Raw genomic sequence first — 26,507 nt, forward strand, 5'->3', positions numbered from 1 at the left:
AAGCACGCCAGTATTTGCAGACTAGACCAGTGTTTATTTTCCTACATCCTTGTAGGTATTATGGCAATATTTGAGTGCGAATGTTGGCGAAGTGTAACAGGTCTGGTCGGTGCGGTCCGGCGGGTCCCGTAATCAACGACCTTGCTTGCCTTTGCTCGAGTCCGCAAGTCCGCTACGTCGGGGGGTGTGTCCTGAGAGCCTCTACGTGACACACGAGGCGTTTGACTTGGACATTCTAAAACACGTTTGAAGATAAATGTGTTGTCTACATTTCGACCACTTGCTCTGTTGCTAGATTACGTAAATGTTGGTTCGAAAGATTTATTATAATTCGTAGCCCAAAATTTCACTATCACCCGAGGTTAATTTGAAACTTTTCCCTTTTCTGATTACTTGTTCAGGTCATTCCTGTAAAAGTTAGGTTGAAATTCTTGGTATTCTGTAACATTGGTTTGATTAATCATCTATTACCTATTTAAATTTTGAGAAGTAGTTAGACAGATTTAGGGAAGATTTTGAGATTTTTGTGATTCTACTTTTCGGACACCAAATCGCCTTTTCTTAATTCATCAACTGAATAATTATTTGTTTATTCTGTTGCTCTATGCATACAATTCAAGCTGTAACAAATACCTGTATCATTTGTATTTAAAGGTGTAACATTATTATTGGAACAAGAGATGGTCGCCAGTTCGCCGTGTGGTTTTGCGGTGTGTATATTATGTCGAACAATTGTAGGCGGGTCTCGACGTCACCCTACAAATGTTTTGCCCGACGCATTGTGACTTGCTTGATTGACTCTAATAGCCCACGAATCGCTTCGATAAAGGAGCTACATCTGCTACGTAACGTAAGTGATTTAATACAACAGATAAGATTAATCGGACCGTCACGTATTTTTAAATTGAGTTATCTGATATCTTAACATGGTTATAAAAGAAAAGGTGTGGCTCTATGCATCATGCTTTCTCGTAATAAACGAATTTATTGTGTCAGACTGCAATACGTGTAGGTAAAGTCTGAAATAGCCTATGAGTAACTGCCTTCTTGGGTTTAAGGCTCAGTCTTGCTAAACCTTCAGCTTTGACCAACATGAATCAAGTTCAGGAAACTTCTTATTTCTTTCAGGAAGTTTAATACTGTAATGGCGTATTGTAACATAGATTTTTATAGACTTTATTTTCCTTATACCTAGGTGCTATATGCGTAAGGTTGTGAATGTTAATATGAATGTCTCGTATTTTGGTGTTAATATTAAAAGCTAGATATAAAAACCGGCGGCGAACAGTTTCTTATCAGAATTATAGGAAGTGATCCATCTTCTGTGTTTATTACGTTTGGGAATTACATGTTTCTGCTGTGAGTTAAATACTAATTGAATCGCACCAGGATAATCTAATATTTGTTGCGTAAAATGACCACACGTTTAAGCTATATTAGATGGGTATCTGAATAACAATTACAATCAAAAAATATTTATAATATCACAATACTCATATGGAAAACGATTGTAAAGCAGCCGATATGAACAACATTAGTCAGGCCCTTTCAGTCGCCATTATTGCAATCATCGGAACTTTCTCATGAAATCTCGCAGCTGATTGTAGCAACGAGCTCGTAGATTCGTACCAACATGTTTTATCATGGTTATAATAAATGTGTGTAATTGTTAACGTGTGCAGGCGCGTGCTCAGCGTCACGTGCGCTTACTAAACTGTCTGGCGCTCGGCGGCCCGGCCGGCGTTCCCGAAAGCTCTGCCCCGCCCCCAAACACACACACACCCAGGAGCTTTTGCGTCACACACCGATACGTCACGCTCATGTGATTCACTAATCCTACCAAAATGTTATTGTGGACGTGATCGCATCAATGTTCCTCTGAAGCTATTGCATCATTAGGGTAACCGCGGCGCCGGTAAATATAGAAATGGTTTTCCGACCATTGCATTTGTTGCATTTATGGGTAATTGGGCATTCAAAATACGAACAATGTGTTTACAAATAATGTTACTTTTTTCTTCATTTTAATTAATTTGGCGGAAGAAAAAAAACTGAAAGATCTGAATATAAAAGCTTCAAACTTGTCAGCTTTATCTAAGGTGACGTCACACGAAGGCATCGTGATTTGTGACGCTAGTGACACACAGACGCACTTGGGTAAACCTACAGCATTCAAAGGGGCACACGCACACCACACAGCCAAAAACTGACAGTGGAATATTCCGAGGACAACAGGCAGGTCCCGATGCAGACGGATTTCTCGAACGTTCCGCGGCCTTTACGAGTAAATCTTTCCATACAAATGGTTTGGTGAGCGGTGCATGCTTGCAACATGAACTGCAATCTAACACCCACAAAAACAAGCTCTGTTTAATTAGTGCTCATTTTACAATAGACCTAACTTATGTTACAATACCTTTATTGGTAAGAAGACGTTGTGAAAATTATTGTACCTTTCCTAGACGACACGATAAAAGATAACAATAGTTAATTTTATAATCATTATGCACAAATACATCACGCGTTTCATCCAAGCAGGAGTGTTTTATCTTATCAACGACGGTAGAGATATTTCCTATTAAAAATTTCCATCGTTAGCTGGTGAAAATTACGACAGTCTCATAGTAACTGAAATAATTTTGCAAAATTTCTTTTTTTTCATGTATTTTCGTATTTATAAACGTAAGCGAGATCTAGGCAAAAAATCTCCCAAAATTAGCTTTCATTTTCTGCCAGTGACGCTTGTCTTTCATTGATTCAACTTCAAGTTATTCCTCAATGAAACTTGATTACTTTGTTTCGTATTATTGTAGACAGCGGTACCGTTGTGTAATGTCCACGTTTCTAGAAAATCACTCGTTACTGTGGTTCAGTGTTTAGTATTAGCAGGTATTGCAGTCGGGTCGATAACACGGTATCTAGGCCAATCGATAGTCCTTTACCTGACCTAGCTATTGAATTATTGAAAACAAACTATAAACTGCACGACTGATGTTCTTTTAATTAAAAATCGAAGGTTGTAATTTCCAATGTACAGGAACACACGTTACTGACAATGAATAATGTATTGATCACGTAAAGGTTACCCATATTCACATTTGTGGGGTTTAATAACTCACAGGCCAGTGAAAAAAAAATTAAACCGTTCATAATATAACAGAAACACAAAGTTAACAGTTGTGACAAGCAATTGAATGGAAATGATAGACGAAGCCCAACATGGTTATGTAATTTAATACATAATTCGTCGTGAATGAGTGTCTGATGTTGCTCACGGCTCACTTGAGAGCAAGTTTGAGCGGGGCAGCCGCCCAGCTGACCTTGCCGAAGCGCTGAGGGTTACGGAGGTCAAACTGAACACACCCTCTGCTGTAGGGTCACCAATCTTGTTATGAACAACAATATCTTATAAAAAAATCCTCATGGAGCAAATATGAGACCAAGAGCAAATGCAACTCGATCAGAATTGCATTTGTTATATTGTGAAATGAAATGGGTATACCTAAAATCCTGATAATGAAATATCTTATTGTTGTTAATTGGCAATTATAATAGTTTATAACCAGGTGATATCCACTTTTTATGCTTAGTGATTAATAAAGCAATGACACCTGTCTGAAGCACCTAACATTTCCTTATACAATCATCAGTATAAATGATGCAATACTGACCCTCCTCAATCTGTTATCTTACATGCAGAGCCCTTGAAAAAGTATAGAATAATGTACTGTAGCGCGTGGTGCGCTAGGAACCGGGGATCCTCAGGATATTAAATTAAAACATTCAATAATAACTTTAACTTTGCGTTTATTCGCTGACTCGGGGGTGAAGTGACACACTTCAATATAAAAAACTTATTCTATGGAACAAATCGAATACATTTGAAATGATTGCCCGGTCAGTATCAAAAATATCTCACGAATAAAACCTTACAAATGAAAAAGTTTCTAACTACGTTACACGAGCTACGCCCTTAGGATAAAGTGGAAACTTTATCACAAAAGCGCAACTGTAGGCTGGCAATCATATTAAATGTCCCTACCTAAACAACCTAACTTAAAATTTACCTATGCGTGGAAATTAAAAACACGTCCCTTACAACGGGATAGTTTACAATAACATTTAAGTTGTTTACTTAAGTGTGCCAATCTGCACTGTAAGAAAACATGTTATCGTGAACTTTTTCGAGGCAAAACCACGCAAAAAGCCCCGAAACATGCCTCTAGTAGCAAAGGATATTCAAAGTGAACACCCGTCCTGAAGGGATTACTTTTCAAGCGAAGAAAAACTTTGTTGATAACTTACAACTTCGCCGGACGCTAACGTGTCAGATGAAGGGATAAGTCACCGTTATCAAAGTTTCTCACCTAACGTGATATAATTAAACATCTTACCCAATAATTATTTTTTTACAATTTTGGAATATTAAATAATAAATAAATCAAATATAGGGATCATAAATCTTCGGCAGAAACCACTGTGTCAAGCAAACACTCTTCGCGAGGCTATGCCCCTTATTGCGAAGTTGATCTCAACCTCAATTCACCATCCAAATATTTTTTTTTCAAAACCAAATCAGATAATAATTTTGGGATCAGATTTACAGAGCAATGTAAAAAAAAACTTATAAAAATAACACAGGCTTGACCACATTGGTTATCTTCATCTTCCTTCATATTGAAGATGAAGTAGCTCTGCCGTGGACATCATCTTCTCACGAAGATGAAGTAGCTCACCTTCTTATCCCTTCACCGGCAATGCTCGTACAACTCGTTCCAGGTAACATGAAATTACAAAACCCACATTAGAAAAACTATAAATCAATCACAACGTTTCCTATATTTAAATTTATTTACATTTTGTTTATTTAGAAACCCTAAATTATTGTTCATATTACGCAGTTGTATCTGTTTTTTGTTCTGCGTGTGTATCCTCCCCCCTGAAGGATAAAAATAATGGTATTCATTATTTTTCTTAACATTTTCCCCATAACAATAAAAAGCACCAATTAACTTCTTATTATTTATCACCTTTGATGATGTAGAAGACGTCGAAACAATACGTTTCTTTCGTTTTCGCGAAACTTTATTTCGAATATTATTTACTTTTAGTTTATTTTGAAAATAAATATAATTATTTTCATTTAATTTGTCGGCAATGTCATCTGTCGTTTTGTCATTATTTGCGTCACTATGGTGATCCTTATCCGTCAGTATTGACACTGACACCTTTTTTCTTAAAGTATCAATATCAATAAATTTCGAAACAAAACTCCTTTTCAAAATTAAATAATTATTAGAAAAATCTATCAAACAATCATTTTTAGAGAGAAAATCTCGGCCAAGAATTATATTTTGTTGAATATTCTTTATAACCAAAAACTTCTGCTTGAAAAAAGAAGAATCTATTAATAAATTCAATGATGCTTCTCCTAAAATTGTTAAATCAGCACCAGAAACTGTAGTAGCAGAATGCTTCGTGCTCTCTTTGATGCTTTGAATGTTGAGTTTTGTTGCGAACTCCTCAGATACACAAGAAATCGAAGCTCCTGTGTCCACTAACGCCCTAAACTCCTGTTGAGCAATCAGAACATTAATAAATGGACCGGTCTCACCAGACTTATACTCTACTTCCGATCCAATCGCCAGCAGTTCCACAGGCTGCTCCGTATGCTGCTCCACGTGCAGCTTATTGTAGGTATTCAAACTTCTGGTATTCTTGAAAGCCTTTATTAATAGTTAAAGAAATACAATCACATTTTGTTAGGAATTATAACATTGTTCTCACTAGTTTTTACATCATGACAATTCACACCACAGTCATTCTTTTTCATAGACTAACAACCCTACATTTTTTTAAATGTCATAGACTATAAATTCCTAACACCTTCTCCTATTTTTAATATATGAACATAAATTAAAAATACCTTATAATTACTTCAGAGACACCATCAGTTTTCAAAACATTAACTTAAACAAGTTTTCAAAACATTAACTTAAACACTTCTAATTATAACTCTCAATTTACACAACAACTTTATCGCAATGAAATTTAAATTTTTCTTTATATAGTGGTTTCGTCAACATATCCGCTATCTGATAATTTGTAGGACAATATATAACATCTAAATATCCTTTCTTATAATTTTCGTGTATAAAATAAAATCTCACATCTATATGTTTAGATCTCTTGCTGAATGAACCTGTTTTAATCAATTGGATAGCACTCTGGTTATCAATATTCAAACTAATCTTAATACTGCTACCAATTAATTCACTTATAAAAGTCTTTAAGTATAAACACTCTTTAACGCAATCTGCTGCTGCTATATATTCCGCTTCAGTTGACGATAGACTTACTATCGGCTGTCTTTTGGAGCACCAAGCTATAGGTCCACCTGCCAACATTATTATGAACCCTGTTGTACTTCGTCTGGTCTCTGTACAACCTGCATAATCTGAGTCACAATATGCATGCAATCTTGTAATATCTTTCCCAGCATTATACAAAATCCCTTTATCTCTCGTTCCATTCAAGTACTTCAACACCTTCTTTACTGCTAATATGTCTTGCCTTGATGGATTTTCTACCTTTTTACTTGCTTCATTCACAGCTTGACTGATATCTGGTCTTGACCTGGTTGACAAATACAATAATCCACCAACTAGTTCTCTGTATGGGAAATTTGACGTAGCCATCTTAGATTCATTTTCCTTTCCCACAATGCATGGAGTATCTGCAGCTTTGGAATCATACATATTATATTTTCTAAGTAATTTTTCTGTATAATTCTGCTGATGCAACAAAATGCCTTGTTCTGATCTTTTTATTTCAAAACCTATATAGTTTTGAGGTTGTTCATATGTTTTTAAGATAAATTCTTTTTCCAATTGATGCAAGATCTGTAATAACTTTTCCTTGTCTTTTGATATGGCCAAACCGTCATCAACATATATAGCCAATATTATAGTTTTGTCTTCATTAAAAAACACACACTGATCCGACTTTGAAGCTCTCAGTCCAAGTTTCCTTAAAGTTTCTGTAAATCTTTTATTCCATGTCATTGGTGCCTGTTTTAGCCCATATAGTCCTTTCTTTAAATGACAAATTTTATTAGGCTGTCTTTCATATCCTTCAGGAATATACATAAATATGTCTTCCTTTAACTCGCCATACAAAAATGCTGTTTTCACATCAAAAGTTATCATTTCATATTCCTTTGAAGCAGCAATTGCTATTAATGATTTTATTGCTGATTGACTTACTACTGGACTATATATTTCTTGATAGTCAATGCTTTGCTGTTCGAAGCCTCTTGCTACAAGTCTTGCTTTGTAAGTACCATTTTCTTTTATACAAAATACCCATTTACTTGACAATATCTTGTGTCCTTTTGCTCTTCCTACATCAACTATTTCCCATGTATTGTTACTTTCCAATGATTCCTTCTCCGAATTTATGGCCTTCTCCCAATTATTCTTTTCAGCAGACTTCATGACTTCATCATACGTAAGTAATACATAATCTTGCAGGTAAGCTGGTTTTTTCCGTTGTCGTTTTGTATTTATAGTTTCTATAGTTTCTATCTCTGCAGTATTACTTTCTTTATTTTCATCATTTTCTACTTCATCAATAATATCTGGGATGTTATCTTCTATTACATTACTTTGTTGTTCTAACTCTTCTATTTCATAATAACTGTCATCACTTTCTTCTTCTTGATTTATTTCTTCTTCATTATTACCTGGTATTATTTCTGTTATCACCGAACTTCCTGTTTCTTCATATTTTTCTCCAATTTTCTTATTATTATTAATTATAACAATATCCCTTGCTATTTCAATTCTTCTTTCTTCTTTATTCCACAATCTATATCCATTATTAGTATATCCAATCATGATTAACTTTTTGCTTCTTGGATCTAGTTTCTTAATATTCGAATGTAATTGTTTAGCATATACTATTGAACCAAACTTGCATATATTAGATATATTAGGCCTTTTACCATGCCACATCTCATAAGGTGTCTTATTCTTCAAAGATTCACTTGGTAATCTATTTATAATATAAGTAGAACAGTATACAGCTTCACCCCACATTTCTTTATCTAACCCTGAATCAAATAGTAATGCTCTGGTTTTATCTAATAATGTTCGATTTAGTCTTTCTGCTTTACCATTTAGTTGTGGTGAGTATGGTACTGTATAATCTAGTTTTATTCCCTTTTCAGTACACCATTTTTTAAAATCATTGCTTGTGTATTCACCTCCATTATCGCATCTTATGGTAGATACCTTTTCTGTTCTCTCTCTTTCTGTTTCTTCTATATAATGTTTTAAATTTTCTTTAACTTCATTTTTATATTTAAGCAAGTATATTTTTGTAAAATGAGTATAATCATCCATGACGGTTAAAACATAACTATAGCCATCATACGTTTTGTTTTCGAACGGTCCACATACATCAGTATGTAATAATTGAAGTGGTCTACTGGCTCTGTTTCTTACTGTGTTAAATGGAAGTCTTGTTTGTTTAGCTTGTGTACAGATTTCACATTCGTCTATTTGCCTTAATCCATTTATTTTTATTCCATCTGCCACATCTGGTAATATATCTAGTATTTTCTTTCCTGGATGTCCAAGTCTTTGATGCCATTCTAAGGCAGTGCCATTTTCTTTCATTAACAGTGTTTTTTCTTGCATATTATTATCATCCAAATTAATTTTATATAAACCGTTTTCTTTTTTTCCTGTTAATATTAATTCTGACTCCTTATATATTTTTACATTATCTTTGGTAAATATAACCACTCCTTGATTGTTTGTAACTGCATTAACCGATAATAAATTTTGTGATAAGTCAGGAACAAGCAGGGTATTATTAAGAGTACATTTTTTTCCAATGACTTTACCAGTCCCTTTCACCTCTATTGTTTCTTCATTTGCAGTCAAAACAGATGATGGTTTGCATTCAAAAAATTTTAGTATGTCTACATTTTTGGTCATGTGTGCAGTACACCCAGAGTCTACAACAAATTCTTTCAGTTTTGGTTCTTGAATTTCACCGTTTGTAAAAAATGCCTTTTCTATTCTTTTGTTACTTTTTTCTTCATTCTCATTCTTATTCTTATTTTTGAAAAAACAATTTTCTTCTCTGTGATTAATTTTTTTACAGATTGAGCACTGTTTATTTTTAAACTTACAGTCTTTATCTTCATGGTTGTCCCTTTTGCAGATACTACAGGCTCTACAGTCTTTCTTCATGTGCCCTGTTTTGTTACATTTGAAACATTTTATTGCATTAAACTTTTTCTTTGATGTAGATGAAGATGTAGCTTGAAATGCTAGCTGCTTGTCACTTTCTTTTGCTTTCAACATTCGATTTTCTTCAGCCAGAAGTCTGTTTGTTAAATTTTGAAGGGTTTTCTTATCGTCTGCCATGCATTCCCAAGAAGTTATAAAATAGTTTAAATTATTTGGTAAACAGCTTAGTATTTTGGATATGACCATTTCATCATCTATTTTTGTTCCTAGCTGACTTATACGAAATTGTAAATTTTCTATTTCACTTATTAATTGGGAAAGCGATTGACTCTCTTGTTTCTTATATGTGAAAAACTCTTGTAATAATGCATCTTTGTTTCTTTGCTCAGAACCTTCGAATATTTCACATAATTTTACGTACATTTCACGTGCACTGTTACAATTAATTATGTGACCTTTTAGTTTCTTATCAATACTGCTTATGATAATTCTTTGCACCTGAGCATCTTTGATACTGAAGTCACTTTTCTTGTCATCTTCTTTTGTTTGTGCAATTGTTTTTGCAAGATTTGCCGCTTTTAAGTGTATATTGAATTCAAATTTCCACAATAAAAATGTTTCCGCATCTTTTAATTTTTCTATCTGTATTATCTCAGGTTTTTCCATTTTTTAGTTTTTCACCGTTTTTTATTTTCTTCCTTGTTATTACTGTTTTTTAGTTTTTTTTTCACTTGTTTTTTATGTTGGGTTTTTCATTACCCAATCCCGGTTTTTAATTTTTTCTTCTCGGGCGTTCTGGGCCCATAACCTATTGTAGGTATTCAAACTTCTGGTATTCTTGAAAGCCTTTATTAATAGTTAAAGAAATACAATCACATTTTGTTAGGAATTATAACATTGTTCTCACTAGTTTTTACATCATGACAATTCACACCACAGTCATTCTTTTTCATAGACTAACAACCCTACATTTTTTTAAATGTCATAGACTATAAATTCCTAACACAGCTCCTTCTCATTTTGCTGCATCTCCATGTCTTTGCTCGGCGTTGCTTCTTTCTTTACGCTAAAAATATTTTGTGCATTAAACGGTGTACATGGAGAATTTTCATATTTCTCAGGGTATTTCTTATCATCACTCCTCTGCGGAATGATTGGCAAATTCATGACATTTCTCTGTACTTTTCCAAATAAATCTCTCATTTGAAAAAGTGTATCACGCAGCTCATATTTTGATGCAAAGAGCTGTGAGCCTAATGCGGCTTTATATTTAAAAATAAGCCCTTTTAAGTACACTTTAATAAAAATGTTATCGTCTGCAATGTCTGCTTTGGTCTGTAACCCACACAGACGGTAATAGAATGACAGTAATTCTTCTTCTTGCTCCTGTCGAGCGTTGTAGAATTTTTCTACATAATTTATATTATCTGGGAACTCTGCCCTAAGTTTATTGCATAGCGTCTTATACTCAATGCCCTCTACGTAAATATATTTGAAAAACGTCAGAGCAGGGCCTTGTAAATATGCACCTAGTAACAGTGCTAGATCCTTTTCCTTCCATTTATTAATTGCAGCAATGATGCGAAATTGGAAAAGGAAATCTTCAAAAGAAACGTCATTGACGCCAGAAAACAACTCTATGTCCTGGGACATCTTTCACACACTAAATTGATTAAAATTTCACTTAGCTCTTTTTATGATCCTTGTTCCGATATTCTACCAGAACTTATGCCCAGGATTATTCTACCAGGCTCTTCTCTCTTCCCGTCTTCGAAATGTCACCAAGCGACTTTTCCGCGTGACCTGAAAATTATACTGGGGCTTTGGCGTCGGCGCCTCCACCAAATTGTAGCGCGTGGTGCGCTAGGAACCGGGGATCCTCAGGATATTAAATTAAAACATTCAATAATAACTTTAACTTTGCGTTTATTCGCTGACTCGGGGGTGAAGTGACACACTTCAATATAAAAAACTTATTCTATGGAACAAATCGAATACATTTGAAATGATTGCCCGGTCAGTATCAAAAATATCTCACGAATAAAACCTTACAAACGAAAAAGTTTCTAACTACGTTACAGTACTTACTACGCAATGTAAATCCCACTTATTTTACTATTCATGATTCAGATGTTTAAAAATATACGTGTGAATCATTGCCCTTATCATGTCTTGTTGAGACGTAGCGTGATGGTATTTTAGGGGGATTTGCCAAGTGTATCTATGTCAGTCCGAGGATGATGTTTATGTACCTCATCTTGAACATTTTTGATGCATGCTTCGGCCAGTACTTACATCGGTCTGCGACTAGCTACGTATGTCGGATCTTATTATTATGTACATAGATTAAGTAATAATAGTAGGTACTTGTAGAGTGGCGCAGTGTCCTATGAATTAATTCCCACACGAGTTGTATAAAATGTTCCCTATTTATAGTGCAGATTCCGTTTAGCTCGCGGTGTAGATAGGAATCCTACACGTTTCTAGATTTGCTTTCGAATTCCTGGACGTATACATTGCTATAAAGGAAATACTACGATGTGATTTGCGAAAACAAGCACGTTTTGTTTTATCCGATTCTAACTCTACCAGCATGACATGCTTGAAATTACAATTAACAGCCTCAAAGCAGTTTTCGGAAAATGTACCTATTATGGTGTTACAAAAACAATAAATATAAGAAGTAAGTTTCACAGGCATAGTTGTTTTAGAAGATATTAATGATAAAACTGTTCAAATATGCTCGTGAAAAGCCAATTAACATTGTAAAGTCTTGCACAGTTGGTAGCACGCAAACAAGTTGTTAGTAAACCGTGGAAACCTCCAAATCCAAACATAACAGCTACGTAATATTTCTATTATTAGTTCTTGGTTTGACATCCACCATCGTGCCTCGTGTGAAAGTGTATTATAATGCATTATAAAAGGCATCACATCTTTTTGTTTCTATAATAATTAATATATTTCTCACATTAATTATTTGCGGGTACAGTCAACTCAAACCTATCGTAAATACTATACAAGCGCAGAAGCGCAATATAGCATGACATGTTTTAAATTAAGCCGGTCTGCTATGATCCTGTTGATCTCTAAAACATCACATATACATAATTAAAATTACATACATATGTCTTCGACCACGACGTAAACCCGAAAATGATTTTCAAAATTAAAATACTCAAGAAAGTTGGCAATGTAGAGATTTGATGTCAGAGGTTGGGAAAATTCTCATAATTCATTCAAAAACAAAAACCTACGTTTTTGTGACGCATTCATGATTATTTTTACGCTGTCGAGATAAACATACCTTATTTGTAGTTGCAGCTTTTGATTCAGAATACTGTCGCCATACCCATACCGATAAATGAAAGAAGAAAGAAAAAATCCGATATTTGCTGTAATTACTTGAAATTAATTATGTGCGTCAGAATCGAGCCGGATTCAATTTTATTTAAGTAGGCTAAACAACAGTTTGCGAAGTGACAGTTTATTAATTAACATGGATTAAAATACCGTAATTTCGTATTTTTGAATCTCAATTATCGTGCTTTATGTCAGTACTTGAGAATATTGTTATCTATGATACCGAATGCCCAAATGATTTAACAGGTTATAACCATAAATATCATAGAACAATAAAAGTTCATCCTCCCTAATTTTATGAGTTTACACTCATCAAAGTGATTCATAAGTCATAGGAAAAGATAATGGAAAAATTTAAGACAAATGTGTAGCGGTAGCAGTCATTAGGAACATGGTCATCATTTGTCAGCCAAAACACCACCACCAAATCATAATGGTTCATGCATGACTGTTAAGTTTTTTACTGTAAAAGTAACGACTCAACAACCGGTGAATCTTTCCGCAAGCATTGTAAGAGGAATGGCGACGCGAAATTTATCGTTATAGTATTCATAAACGTGTAATTACATTTTATGTATGTATTCGCATTCCACTCCCAGAATTATGCAGACGTAAAGGTAAGGCATCGTTCAGACCAAACGTATTGTCGGCCGCTGACTGTGAGCGCGCGTTACGCAGTTTATTGCTTTTCCATATATATTGAAATTGTCGTTCACACCGAACCGACTATACGCTATTACGTCGCCTGTTGTCGCTGACTCTCAGTGGCCGATTATTTTACTACGCGACTATGCACGGCGGACGCGGATTGGCTACGCGGACGCAGTTGCCGAATAGCGCCGCTCCGCCGCGCCCGCACCGCCGCGCGCATCGGCCGCAATACACTCGAGAAACAAACTTCAATGAGGACAGACGTGACACGTGACACCTCGCGATGTTCGACACCGAAAAGTTTATTGCAGAAGTACATTCTAGAGAATGTATTTGGAATGCGAATTCAGAAGAATTTAGTGATAGAAACTTACGAAGATGCGCTTGGGAAGACATAGCATCTGTTATGTATGAAGATTGGGGGGTTCAAATACTGAGCTCTTTTATGTGTAGAATAGTCAGCCGCTCAGCGTACGCATCTAGTGTGAACCTACACGAGCCTATTCTTTTGTTCACACATGTAGCGCATCGTACGCTATAGCTTATTGTCGGCTTGGTGAGTACGCGTACTGCAGATTGAGTCGACGTTCATACTGGGGCAGACAGTGAGTATACTCACAGTCAGCGGCGGACAATACGTTTGGTGTGAACAATCCCTAAAAGTAAGTAGGTACGATGTACAGAAAATCCGAGTGCTGTAATGAGCTGCATCGATCACGCACGAACTCGGCCGTAGGTGGCGCCATCAACCGGAATACTGATTACCATAAAGCATTTTATTAATCCTTTTTTATGGCGACGGAATAAGAGGTCCCTTCAATAACGGTTTTTTGATCCAAGCTTCATTAAAATTATTGAACTTTCTCATTAAAATTAGTAACACAACCTACATAGAATCTTCTTCACTTGCGTATTTATAAATGTACTTTATGATCATAAGAATGTCTTTTGAATTGTTCGAGAAAATTAAACAAATGTAAGTGCATCCTTTCTGAGAAAGGTTTAAATAAAATATTGTTATATTAATACAGCCGTATGAACAGTTATTTTATCATGATAAAGTCTGGACATAAATTATATCTGGCTGAGATGATAACTGACCAAAGAATGTTCCGGGAACGCTCGCGGAGTTAATCCGAGGTGTATTGATGACTTATACAGGAAGTTGTTATTTAAAGAATACATCTTCCGTTATGATCCAAAAATATTTTCATAAAAATAATATTCAGTACAGTCTCCATAATCACCGTATGGCTCGAAAGTCGTAAGTCAATCGTATTCAGTAAGTGAGTTTCATTAATTTCAATGTGTGTGAGTGAGGCAATTCTATATTTGTCGTTCAAAATACAGGTCGTGGCATTTCTAACGGGAACGGAACGTTAAAGATACGATATACCACTGCGATTGTTGCAAAAAATTATTGTTTGGTCAGTACAAGGAGGCTGTAACAATATTTTTTATAGCATAAAAAAAAATATTATGTCGTAAATCTTAATTACAATAAAATTGCATTGTTTCTATTTCTACCAATCCGCAATAAAACGCAGCGTGAGTGGCGACCTCAGCGTATACACCAAGGTACTGATGGAAAAGTACTGGAGAAAAGAGTACGCTACAGGGGCCGTAAACATTTTTTTGAAACGTTTAGACCACACGCGTCCTTGGTTGTTATTGGTTGCCACAAATGATCTCATTAAGATAACAACTACAAAATAATTAAACATAACATTATTTTACATCGTTTTTTTGGCAGTTACTGCATAAGTATTTTTTAATGTTTGCTTACTTCGTCGTTTTGTTTCCACGTTATTTTCTGAATGAGGCCTGTTTCAGAAAGGTTCATTACCGCTGCCGAACCTGAATCGGGTAACGAACACTAGCATGCAACACCCACACGTTTTAAATGTTTTGTAATATGTATACGTCAGTCACGCACACATGTGAAGTATGCATAGAAGTTCGTGGGTGTGTGAAAGTGTAAATGGAGGCGCCTTCTCTATACCACCACAGGCTTGTGTGTGCGCATGTGTTAGTTCATAGTGCGGCAGCACTCGAAAGGTGTACTAGTATTCGTCTAAAGTGTAAAACAAGGACACAAAAATCTCGTACCTACTGTAATTAAAAAAATCTAAATCAGCTGAAAACTGGTTATTTCCAAACTTGTTTTCTATTCGTTCTTTTTTAAATGCTAAAAATTTAATAAACAAAATTAATTGAAATATGTTAATATTATGGAGTATTTTTTCCTATTCCCTCTGTTAAACCAGGATAAATATGAGTTATGCGTCCTCCTACGTGTAACTGCATGTAAATTGATGTCGGTGCAATATAATTATGTCGTGCGTCAGTTGTGATAAAAAAAGCCTTTCAGTGAAAAGGTTACTCGTCGTTGTTTAAATAGGTATCACCTATGTTTCATGCAAAATATTTTTCTTGTAAAATGTTCTTTACAAAAAATCTAAAGGGGTATTTCAAAAGTAAACAATAAGCAACAGATAATCTGTTTGTAAAAGCATTAATCACGTCTGTTACGCGCTAAATGACGTCATAATAGCTACTCACACAACGGCAGATAGCCTAACGAAAGTAACCTAGTTCACGATTACTACTGGCTAGCTAGACTGTAACTTTTATTATTTCTCAGAAACAGTTTTTTTTAAACGAGACCTGAAAATACATCTAGGTCTTGTTGATATTCACTAAGAAGTATGTATTGGGCACACGATACATTTCTATTTGGCTAAGTAAACCAGGGAGGGCAACCTTTGTAATTTTGATAGATGCTTCACACATCCCAATTTATCCTGAAAAATAGGTTAGTAAAACTTTCCAGTTGACATTAATGAGTAACAGTCTATTACATGTCTTTGTTCAATTAATACATAGAGTCATGCGTGAATGCGCCCACGCATCAACTCTGTGTTATTTTTAAATGTCCCCATAGTTTATTTCTTAGCTACGTGTAAGAGAGCACGGGATTCAAGGGAGCAATCACCTTTTGCGCGCGAATGGCAATACATCTGGCACACGCGAATCGGCCAAAGAATATTCTAGAGAAAACTATGCCGACGAGACTTGAACCACGGCGCTTGCATCAATAATTGACATTGCCTGTAAAGATTCACAGTTGGTAAAATTTTCTTACTGAAAATTTAATTTCCACGGCTGTTAATATACATGTACCGAAACTGGCCTGCGATATCTGTTTGTGACTTGTAAAATTAGCCCATTTTTTTTTGTAACTGTTTATTTTGGTTACTCTTTAAACGGAGCCAATGTTGATGTCGATGGACTGCAAAAACCCAATAGATAATAAGATACAAATAAAATTCCGTATTATACAATTTACAATAAATATGTAACTCAAAAACCCTGAACTTGTATTTCGCCTTGATATTGCGTAAAGATGAATCAACCACAATCAAATGATAAACAATAATGTAAAAAAAATAATAACACAGGTACTATGTAAACAAATTAACAGAGGAGCACACCATAATATTTACTTAAGCCATATCATTGTTCCTAGACAATGAGATTGTAAAAGCTGCTCCACGTGCTGATAGACGCATGTAAACAGCGTGCTAGCTTGCAACAGTTGCAACTAACACTAGCACTTCGTTATGCAGTGACGCCTTCATTATCTATTCCACGGCTACGTCTGCGTCTTCGGTTGTATCGTACGACCAAACATTTTGCTGACAAATGTATACTTTTCCTGACTCTCATACCTACCTAAAGATACAAAACATGACATTTACCACGCTGAGTTTTATTATAATTTATATTGAAATCTAGCTTTGATAATTTGGTATTATGAATACTTATTTCTGCCTAAGAAGTGTACGAGTATTGAAATTATGAGATCCTGTCAGCATTTTCCTGGTTGAATAATTACGACATGCTGTTTTAGCTAACACCACGCTTTCTATATTTAGATGTTAATAATGAATGGTATCAAATTGCTTCTTAAACGAAATAATTTTTAACGACTATTGTTAAACAATTTTAATGCGGTCTTATGATATTCATCAGATCTGTAATTTCCATACCTGTTGATGAAAAAGCATCCAATATAGAACCGCACCTTTTTGCCACAAAATAATATCAAAAATACCATCGTCATGTAGCAATAATACGCAACGTACATAATTGTACTAATTAGGATTGGTTGTGGTACTAACAAAAAAATGTAATTCTCATAATAATGGTAGGTATCACTAGATTGTTTACCATATCACTTGATTGTTTTGCTAAAAAAGAATGACGAGTCACTGGGTTGATGATTTCAGCTAACATATTGTGGTGGTGTATGAAACTTTAGGAAGTGCAAGTCATACAAGCTTTAGGTTTTGTTCTGATTTTTCGAGCTGTTAGTAACTCAACCTAGTATCTTACATTAGGTAGGGACGCAACAAATAATTATTAATGATTTTTTGACCTTTTTATAGACGTACTTCCGATTTTTTTCTATAATATAGATAATTATAATATAATTATAATTTAATTATAATATAAATATAATTATAATTCTCCACGACCGACCATCTCTTTACACTAAACCAGATAATAGAAAAATATAATGAGTACCACAAACCATTGTACCTGGCTTTCGTGGATTATTCCAAGGCTTTTGACAGTCTCAAACACACGGCGATTTTTACATCCTTACGCGCACAAGAAATAAATGAGACATATATAAAGCTTCTGGAAGAAGTCTACAGGGCCAGCACTGCATCGATTAAAGTACTTTCCTCTGGTCCATCATTTTTAATAGAGAAGGGCGTAAAACAGGGTGATCCGCTCTCCCCTAATCTATTCACCTGTACACTAGAAGAAGTCTTCAGGAAGCTCACCGTGCCCTGGACATCTAAAGGCATCGTCATCGGTAACAAAAGGCTGACAAATTTGCGGTTTGCTGACGATATCGTTCTTTTTGCGTCTACATCAGCAGAGCTCCAAGAAATGCTCCAAGACCTGAGCAGGGCAAGCCGAGAGGTTGGACTTCAAATGAACATGAGCAAGACACATACGATGACTAACAGCACGAAAGGTAATGTTGAGGTAGATGGGCAAGCTCTACACTATGTCGACGAGTACATCTACTTGGGCCAGTTAGTTTCCTTCGATAACAGGCAAGAGAAAGAAATCGATCGCCGCATCGAGAACGCCTGGAAGAGCTACTGGTCCATGAAACACTACATGAAAGGGGACCTACCCCTTTCACTCAAACGAAAGTTAGTCGACATGTGTATCTTGCCCGTCCTAACCTATGGTGCGCAAACCTGGTCCCTCACCGAGTGTCAGAAGTCCAGGCTCAAGGTTTGCCAAAGAGCGATGGAACGTAGCCTTTTAGGTATTAGACGAACTGATCGTGTACGAAATACCGACATACGTTCCAAAACGGGAGTCGCTGATGTGGGCCGAAAGTCGGCAATATTAAAGTGGAACTGGGCCGGACACGTCAGCCGAATGCATCCGGAAAGATGGGCCACTATCGTCGCTCAGTGGACACCTCAGGATGGACACCGCAGGCGGGGTAGGCCCCGGAAGAGATGGCGTGACGACCTTGACGCCTATTGTCGAGACTGGTGGGCTCGGTCGAAAGATCGAGAAGTGTGGAAGCAAGATGGGGAGGCCTTTGCCCAGCAGTGGGACAGTATGGGCTAAAAATAATAATAAAAAAATAGATAATTATGATTTGTATCGTTTGTCCAACCAGAGAGCCTGTGTCATGACATGTAGATTTTTTCAATTAACGCTTCCGACGGCTATTTGTATTGTCCCATGTTTAAGTTGTTGTGCGCTTTTTAGTTCCTAGTATTTTGATGTCATACTTCTCTATGTCCCGTACATATTTGGTAACTGAACAAATACAAATGTTGTTTCAATTAATTTCTTCAATATTCGACTCCGACAATGACATCATGGGCGAGCCAGGGCGTGACCTCTTTCAGAAATGTAAAATTGCTAAAATTTTCCCATATCTATCTACAACCTACGTATCGATGCTACAAAAACACGCAATTCATTCATTGTAGTTTCAGAGCAATAACCATAAACTTATCAAACCAAAGGCCAAAATCGGCCCTGTGGTAAATTTATAGCTTCTCTCTTTGGGCGCAATTTTACAAAAATACAATGGGAATCTATATTGAATACGCACTAGTTATTTGTCTCAAATGCTAAATAATGAACAAAAGGTACCTAATAGAACTGCGTACTTGCTACATGTTTGTATCAATTCGCATATAAGAATAAAGGTCAATATCGCAAATCGGGTAAACGTGCGTCCGCGCAGCGTCTCCTCGCCGTGATTGAAGTTGATTGGGGGCGGTGTCGCCTAAATTGTAATTTATTGGTCGTCGTGTTAGGTTCATTGTGGGTACACCACACCCCTCAATTTCACGTGTTCTGTGAACAGCTATGTAAAAAACTCGTGAAATTGAATCATCTACTTGTCACTGAAGTCACATACCTAACCTTTGGAATACCACATCAATTTATTTGTCAATTGACACATTGTTACCTAGCCTCAGTCAATGGGTTTCCTATAAATTGTAGGTATCGTATTTATCTAAATCAATGCATCTTGATGGACTATGGAAAGTTTCCGATTTACTCAATGACATTGCAGTTGGCACATATTGCATATTTATTGCCAATAAAGGTAGGCAATAAATGTGAATATAAGTGTCGAATATAAATTGAATATTACTGGTGAAGACCACTTCCAAATAAAATCTTAATATCATATTCAAGTGCCAGCGAACGGTTCTCAGATCATGGCCATAAATAGAATTGCTGGAATTATTGTGATTACCTGAATCTGTTGAATATAATTACATAAATTATAATACATGTGATTTTAATAAGTGTCTAGATATAGATACACTACATCATCTTTGCATTTTTTTTGTGTTGATAAGTATTTATGTACTGACCTTACTCATAATATTTTCCGTAGTTTTTCACGCAATTTCATAATGTTCATAGTTATTTGTTATACAAGAGTGCAAAGTTGCTTTTTAACCGCGGGCTCAATTTTGATGACCGAGCAAGCGAAAGATTCTAAAATTGAAACACGAGCGTAGCGAGTGTTTCAATAATTTGAATCCTGAGCGATAGCGAGGGAATCAAAAGAGCACAAGGTGAAAAATCTTTGCACTCGAGTGCAACACGTAACTTTTCATCCCACCTCATCGAGGAAATTTCTAAACTCAAAAAAAGAAAATGGCATGCACGTCACACATGGCAAATTAAAAAGATGTACCTATTAAAATTTATTTATGCAAAAACTCAGTTTAAAAATGTAACGAGGTTTAAAATCGACAATAAAAAATAATAATTTCATCCCACTTCATCGAGGAAATTACATGGAAAAGACTAAATTTAAAAAAAAATGGCGCGCACATTATATGAATATCAAATTAAAAAGAAGTACCTATTAAAGTTCATTTATTTGAAAACTCAGTTAAAAAATTAAAAGAGGTTAAAATATATGTAAAAACAATAATAAAAATTACTTCATTAATTGAATAATTATTTTAAGCAGTATTTTATTTGTTTAATATGTATTTGTTTGAAAAGTCTTATCAAGATTGTCACAAATTACACACGATTTTCTAAATTCAAATCACTTTGCCGCTCTAGAGGATAAAAACGGCTTTTGCGCTCAGATATCAAAGGGTAAAACTACTCTTTCCGAGATGGTGGGATGAAAAAGTAATTTAACGTCAGAGCCGTTTTTAAGATTACATGAGTTTGGCCGCTAATATTATAAATGGCATTATTAAACGCTTTCTATGGGGATATTTTTATTTGAAATGAATGCTCGCGCTGGGTGCAGCAAAAGGGACATTCGGACATTTACTGACTAAAACTGTTTTTTTTTCTGGAGCTCTTTACGCAGCGCTATGGTGCCTCTTTCTAACAATACAACAGCATCTCCAGGGTTTTCAACTCCTGTGAATGGTTAAGATAAGACACAACGCAAAACTGAACTCAAGTTTATGTTCTACATATTTTCGAAATTCGTATCCGTCTGAGGAAGTTTGACGCATTTCCCGTTGGCACCATCTGTCAATATTATGATGTGTACATAGGAAGAAGGAAAGGCCTGCTTGTTTGTCTACAGAATTTTTATTTGCACTAAAATATTGAGTTTGGCCATATTTCCGCCTACGTTCCTCTTGACTTGACACTCCCACAAAAAGTTTAAGTGCATGTCTAATATTTAGATTATCCTACAGATAAATATTGATATAAATAGTAAACATATTGAAAATAAAGTGATATCAACATTGTATTGATATGATAACATTATAATAACCGAACAAATAACCATCTTGGCCTTGAACTTTGGATTTGACATTTTTAAATAACGATTTTAAATTAGGTATCTCGTGTGAGCAAAAGCTAATTTTGCACAAGATTGGTTATAAATTAATTAATAAAAGAAGAATTAGTTATAATTCACATTTCTCACGTTTATACATTTTTAATAAGTTTTTTAACCTTGGCCACACCTTTGCAAGTACTTTGTCAAAAATATACATAATTTGAGAACAAGTCATGCAAAATGCAAGTGTTACCACGTGACAGGTAATTGTGTGGTAAGCTGGAACACTGACACATCACGTCAGGATCATGTTGCTGCAGTACAACGTGCTCGCCTTGTTTATTCTTCAGGCTGCCGTCATAATATACATATTTGTAATGCGATTACTGTACCACCTGTTATTAATAACGTTTACGACGTTAATTAATATTGATGGCAATAAAACAGTGTGAATTATGATTGGCGCAAAAAATCTTGTAACTGAAAATGCTTGGTTACAATTTTAAAATTTAAATTGTAAAACTTACTTGAGTATTTGTTTTTAAAATTTCTACTCACGTGATATCGTTGTCGTCAATCGCGTCATATGCCTACTGTATAATATTTGCTTTTTAATTTGTTTGCATAGTAACTTGTACTTGTTTAATGAAACAACAGCGTAGTTTCGTCTTAAACCTTAATAATTCCGGTGTAGATTAGTTAGTTACACAGAACAACCTGCGGCTTAAGAACGTCTATCTTTATGCGGTTTTGTGCCTCGGATATTAATTTTATTCTTAATGCTGGCATGAATATGGATTTATTACTGCGGGGATTATTATCGATCTCTTCTCGAATACGGAAGCTTTATGGCCACGCCACGTCACGCCTCAGGCATTCCACAATTCGTTATTTAAATGAATATGTGACATAAACAAAAAGTGTTACATGACGTCAAGTGTCGACGAACGAGTTTCCGACGCACTCAAATTAATATATTCATAGTAATCTTTAATTAATGTATGTATCTGTTATAAGGTTGTACCGTGATCATCTACTGTAAGTTTGTCATTCTTAGAAAGTGGAAAGTTTTGATTCTCGTGACTTAAATAGAAAAACCATTTCTCTAAAAATAAACAAATTTATTCATTCGGTTTTCCTGTGATTATGTCACTTTTATGTGCCATCGAAATGTTTTGACGACTTCTGAATTCGTTTTTAGTAGTAGGTAAATATCTGCAATACTTCGCTAGCCTGCAGTAAAATTAATAACAAAAAGCTTGATTCAAAAACTGCGCAGTCCGACATTTATAGGAAAAGTCGTTATTCCGTGAAATATTTCCATAGCAATTATTGCAATTACTTGTATGTTTCTTTTTAAATTCCATATTAATAACGTATACTTATGCCACATATATGCCAAGGGCTGAAAAAATAGTGACGCGAAGCTGTATGGCCTCGGTCTTGTAATAATACCAGCATTTATGTTCCTCAATTAACGACGTACGAGTCGCAATCTATTATATAACGGTCTGCAATAATTGAGCTTTGAGCTGGCTGTGTGGCTAGATTACACTAGTGTTGCAACTTGTACGTACCCGCCAGATAAGATCTTCTAATCCAGCGGTTCCCAAATGGGGTTCCGCGGAACCCTGAGGTTCCGTGACAGGCCCTCAGGGGTTCCGTGGAAAATTCAAGATTTCCATATGGTAAATCGTTTCACTTTTGACAATATTAAATTATTATTCATTTTCAATTAAATTGTTTTAAATATTGCATTCCAAAATTCCATTTAGGCACCATGTAGGTGGGTACCATTCAGGAGTGTAAGTCTCGTACTTTCGCGACAAGCGCAGGGGAAGGCCACGGCAGCAGATAAATTAATTCTGTTTTTTACAAATTGTAGATTAACTTAATACCTCCAGGTCTTCGGCAATCGGCATAAGTAGGTAGCGAGTCGGCCAAAAATCACCGCATTTTTTGGGCTTATTTCATCGCCAGGATTATACGTTTTCATACATTTGACAGGACGTGAAATGACACGGCATATGAGTATTTCCAGTGGCTATTTTTACCATGAATCAAAATGTGACATTATTTCCAATTTTTGCACCTCCGCGAGTCCGAAAATTTCGCGCTCGCTTCGCTCGCGACTCCATGTTGCGTGTGATGCTTTTATGTTCGTTTAATTGCTCAAGTATCCAGCAAAGAAATAATTTTGCGCTCTTCCGTCGAGGTTTCCTTTGATGTTTATTTTTTATTCCTCTGGTTCAGAAAAAGCAATAGCGCTTTCTTCGCTAGCTGCTTATTCATTTGGATTTGCTTTTTTGTGTGGATATTGTACTTTTTGAGACCTTATTAATTTACAGTGGTTTTGTTTATTTTGTGTAGGTAATTAAACTAAAAAAAATTCGCGCTCGCTTCGCTCGCGATACCGGCTACCACTGCATGTCTTTCAATGCTAGCGGGTGCTTGGAACTTCGTTTTTTAGTTTAAAAAAATCGCGCTCGCTCGCCTCGCACGTGTACAAACCCAATCTATTTTTTTTTGCGTTTACTTTGTCAGTCTTCAAACTGAAAACTATTCACATAATACACAAAGTCAAGGGTGGCCAAATTATTTTCTGGCAAGTGTGGCCATGCTACGCCTGAGTATACTGAATATATCTCTAACCATATTATAACCTTTTGGTGCACTACCACGCGCCGCGAGCCGTACCTAAGTATATTTTACGTCTTTAGTTTACTTCTTACTTAAGCTAAGGTTCCGCCGAAAAATGGTGAAACGAAAAGGGTTCCGAAGCCAAAAGAATTCGGGAACCGCTGTCTAATCCACATTCGTCAGCTAGGTTCTAGCTTAGTGCATCGGGGAAGCAATATACGATCTCGCATAAGGGCATAGGAAGAAGACATTATGACAAAAATTTGCAACAAAAATGTATTGAAAATTACAGCACCTAAACATAGATTTTTCTACTGAACGCTCATGAACATTAGGAATTTCTGAATTCTTAAAGCATACTAACCATTGTAGTTCGTTCAACTGCCTGCATAAAATATGTACAAAGCTGAAAGTCTTATCAATAAGAAGCGATTACCGCGTCACACCGTAGACGATTAATTATATAGAGTGTAACGATCCTTACAGATTGTACCTACTTCATAACATTTATGGATTGCCATGCAAAAATATTTGGCTAACCGCGGGAAAGAATGTCTAGTATCATCCGTCTTCGTGACTTTAAAAATAATATTGTAGAACATGTTTGTTAAGCTTATTTTTTTTTTCCACAGACGCGTGTCTTCGGTGCCAGGGTGAGAGCAAGAAGGATTCATACGGCAAGCAAGACTGCGTGGTGGTGTGGGGCGAGTGCAACCACAGTTTCCACTTCTGCTGCATGTCGCTGTGGGTGAAACAGAACAACCGCTGTCCTCTGTGCCAGCAGGAGTGGTCCATACAGCGCATGGGGAAATAACTTCCATCTAATCAAGAAGTGAACAACATCTTACATGTAAGATTTCAAAATAAAGCGAGCTAATAATCTCAAAAGCAGTTTTAATTATTTACATCACAGATATAATTACAAACTAGTGGAGGGATGTTCCAAGTACCTATTCATTGCCGACAATGTCATTACTGTTTGACTCCACGTTTATGATAATCAAGACTGCAAACGACTCACGAAGTGAACGATAACCATTAAACAAGCTTGTGCGACATAAAAAATACTATTAAGGTCAGTTTATTGGGCAAAGCCATCAGTTTGATAAAGTACGTAAAAGGTCCTACTGTTCGATTAATAACAAATAAGTGATTGATTGATGAATTGCGTTTCGTAGGTCATCGGAGCAAAAAGTAAATCTCTTTTATGGGATACTTAGTAGTAAGAACTTTCTAGTAATAAGTGGTTGGACTTGAGTGGTCAGAGATCACAAAGGCAAATAATGACCGATACCGATAGCCGAATTTAAATAATTGTGAAAAAAATATTTTTTTGTGTATTTTTAATTAGAATTCAATTTAAATTAAATATTAGCTATGATTGTCCTACCATAAAACACGTGTCTGTAACTCGATCTCGAGACTATCTCATCCCAAAAATTGAGTAGATTATACAAGAAGCATCAGTTTATCCCAAGTTAAAGTCAAATTTATTTTAATTAAATGTTTGTTTAGCATTAATAAATAAACCGAAACGGGAATATGTAAACAGATAAGAATTAAACGTAACTGTGACACAGTAGAATTAGGGGTTTGCCAACAGCGGTTTTCCTTTTGCGTGATTACTTATATACACGTATGAACTTAGTAAATACTTGTAGGTATACATACTCGTATGTAGAAACGATGACATTTACTGCACAGTTATTAAAATGAGATGTGGATTCATATCAACACGTGGCATTATAATTCGCCATTGTAACGATTGTAATCCGTACTGCGACGGAATTATGAGCAGTTACTTTAGCTATTGTATTATAATAATCTACGTCTGCGATTTCTTAATGAGGCAATCCTTTGACGCTATCCTTCAGCACAAGGTTGTTGTGACTACATTCACATCTGATTAGGGACCAAAAAAATGCAAAAGATCAGCTTTTTAATTATCTATAAGCGTAGCCTGCATACCCGCTTGCGGGCGGTCCACTAGTTCACCTTCTTAACTATATGCCTGAGTTCCTGTTCTAGCTTTAATAATACTGCTTATACTGACATTAAGTAGGTAGACAGATACCACATTAATTAATTGCTGCTGCAGTTGACATACAAAATGAAACTCGTGTAAAGAGAAGGTTGGAAGCATTATGCAAAATGCCGTTGAATGTATAAGATACTGATCCTGGATGATGCATCGATTTTTTAATTATAAACAAAAAACTTTTACACATATAAACGAGTAAAACCTGTAA

General features: G+C 35.7%; 1 protein-coding gene across 1 annotated transcript in view; it reads left to right on the forward strand.

Moving 5' to 3' along the window:
• Positions 1-25,146, forward strand: part of LOC124634365 (RING-box protein 2) — a 44,799-nt gene extending 19,653 nt beyond the window's left edge. The window contains exon 2 of the mRNA XM_047169933.1: positions 24,891-25,146. Coding sequence (XP_047025889.1) covers positions 24,891-25,072 — 182 coding nt within the window. The 3' untranslated portion in view covers positions 25,073-25,146. The remainder of the gene's footprint in view (positions 1-24,890) is intronic.
• The last annotated feature ends 1,361 nt before the right edge of the window (positions 25,147-26,507 follow it).

Source organism: Helicoverpa zea, chromosome 1 (assembly GCF_022581195.2).
Source record: "Helicoverpa zea isolate HzStark_Cry1AcR chromosome 1, ilHelZeax1.1, whole genome shotgun sequence".
Classification (NCBI taxonomy): Eukaryota; Metazoa; Arthropoda; class Insecta; order Lepidoptera; family Noctuidae; genus Helicoverpa; species Helicoverpa zea.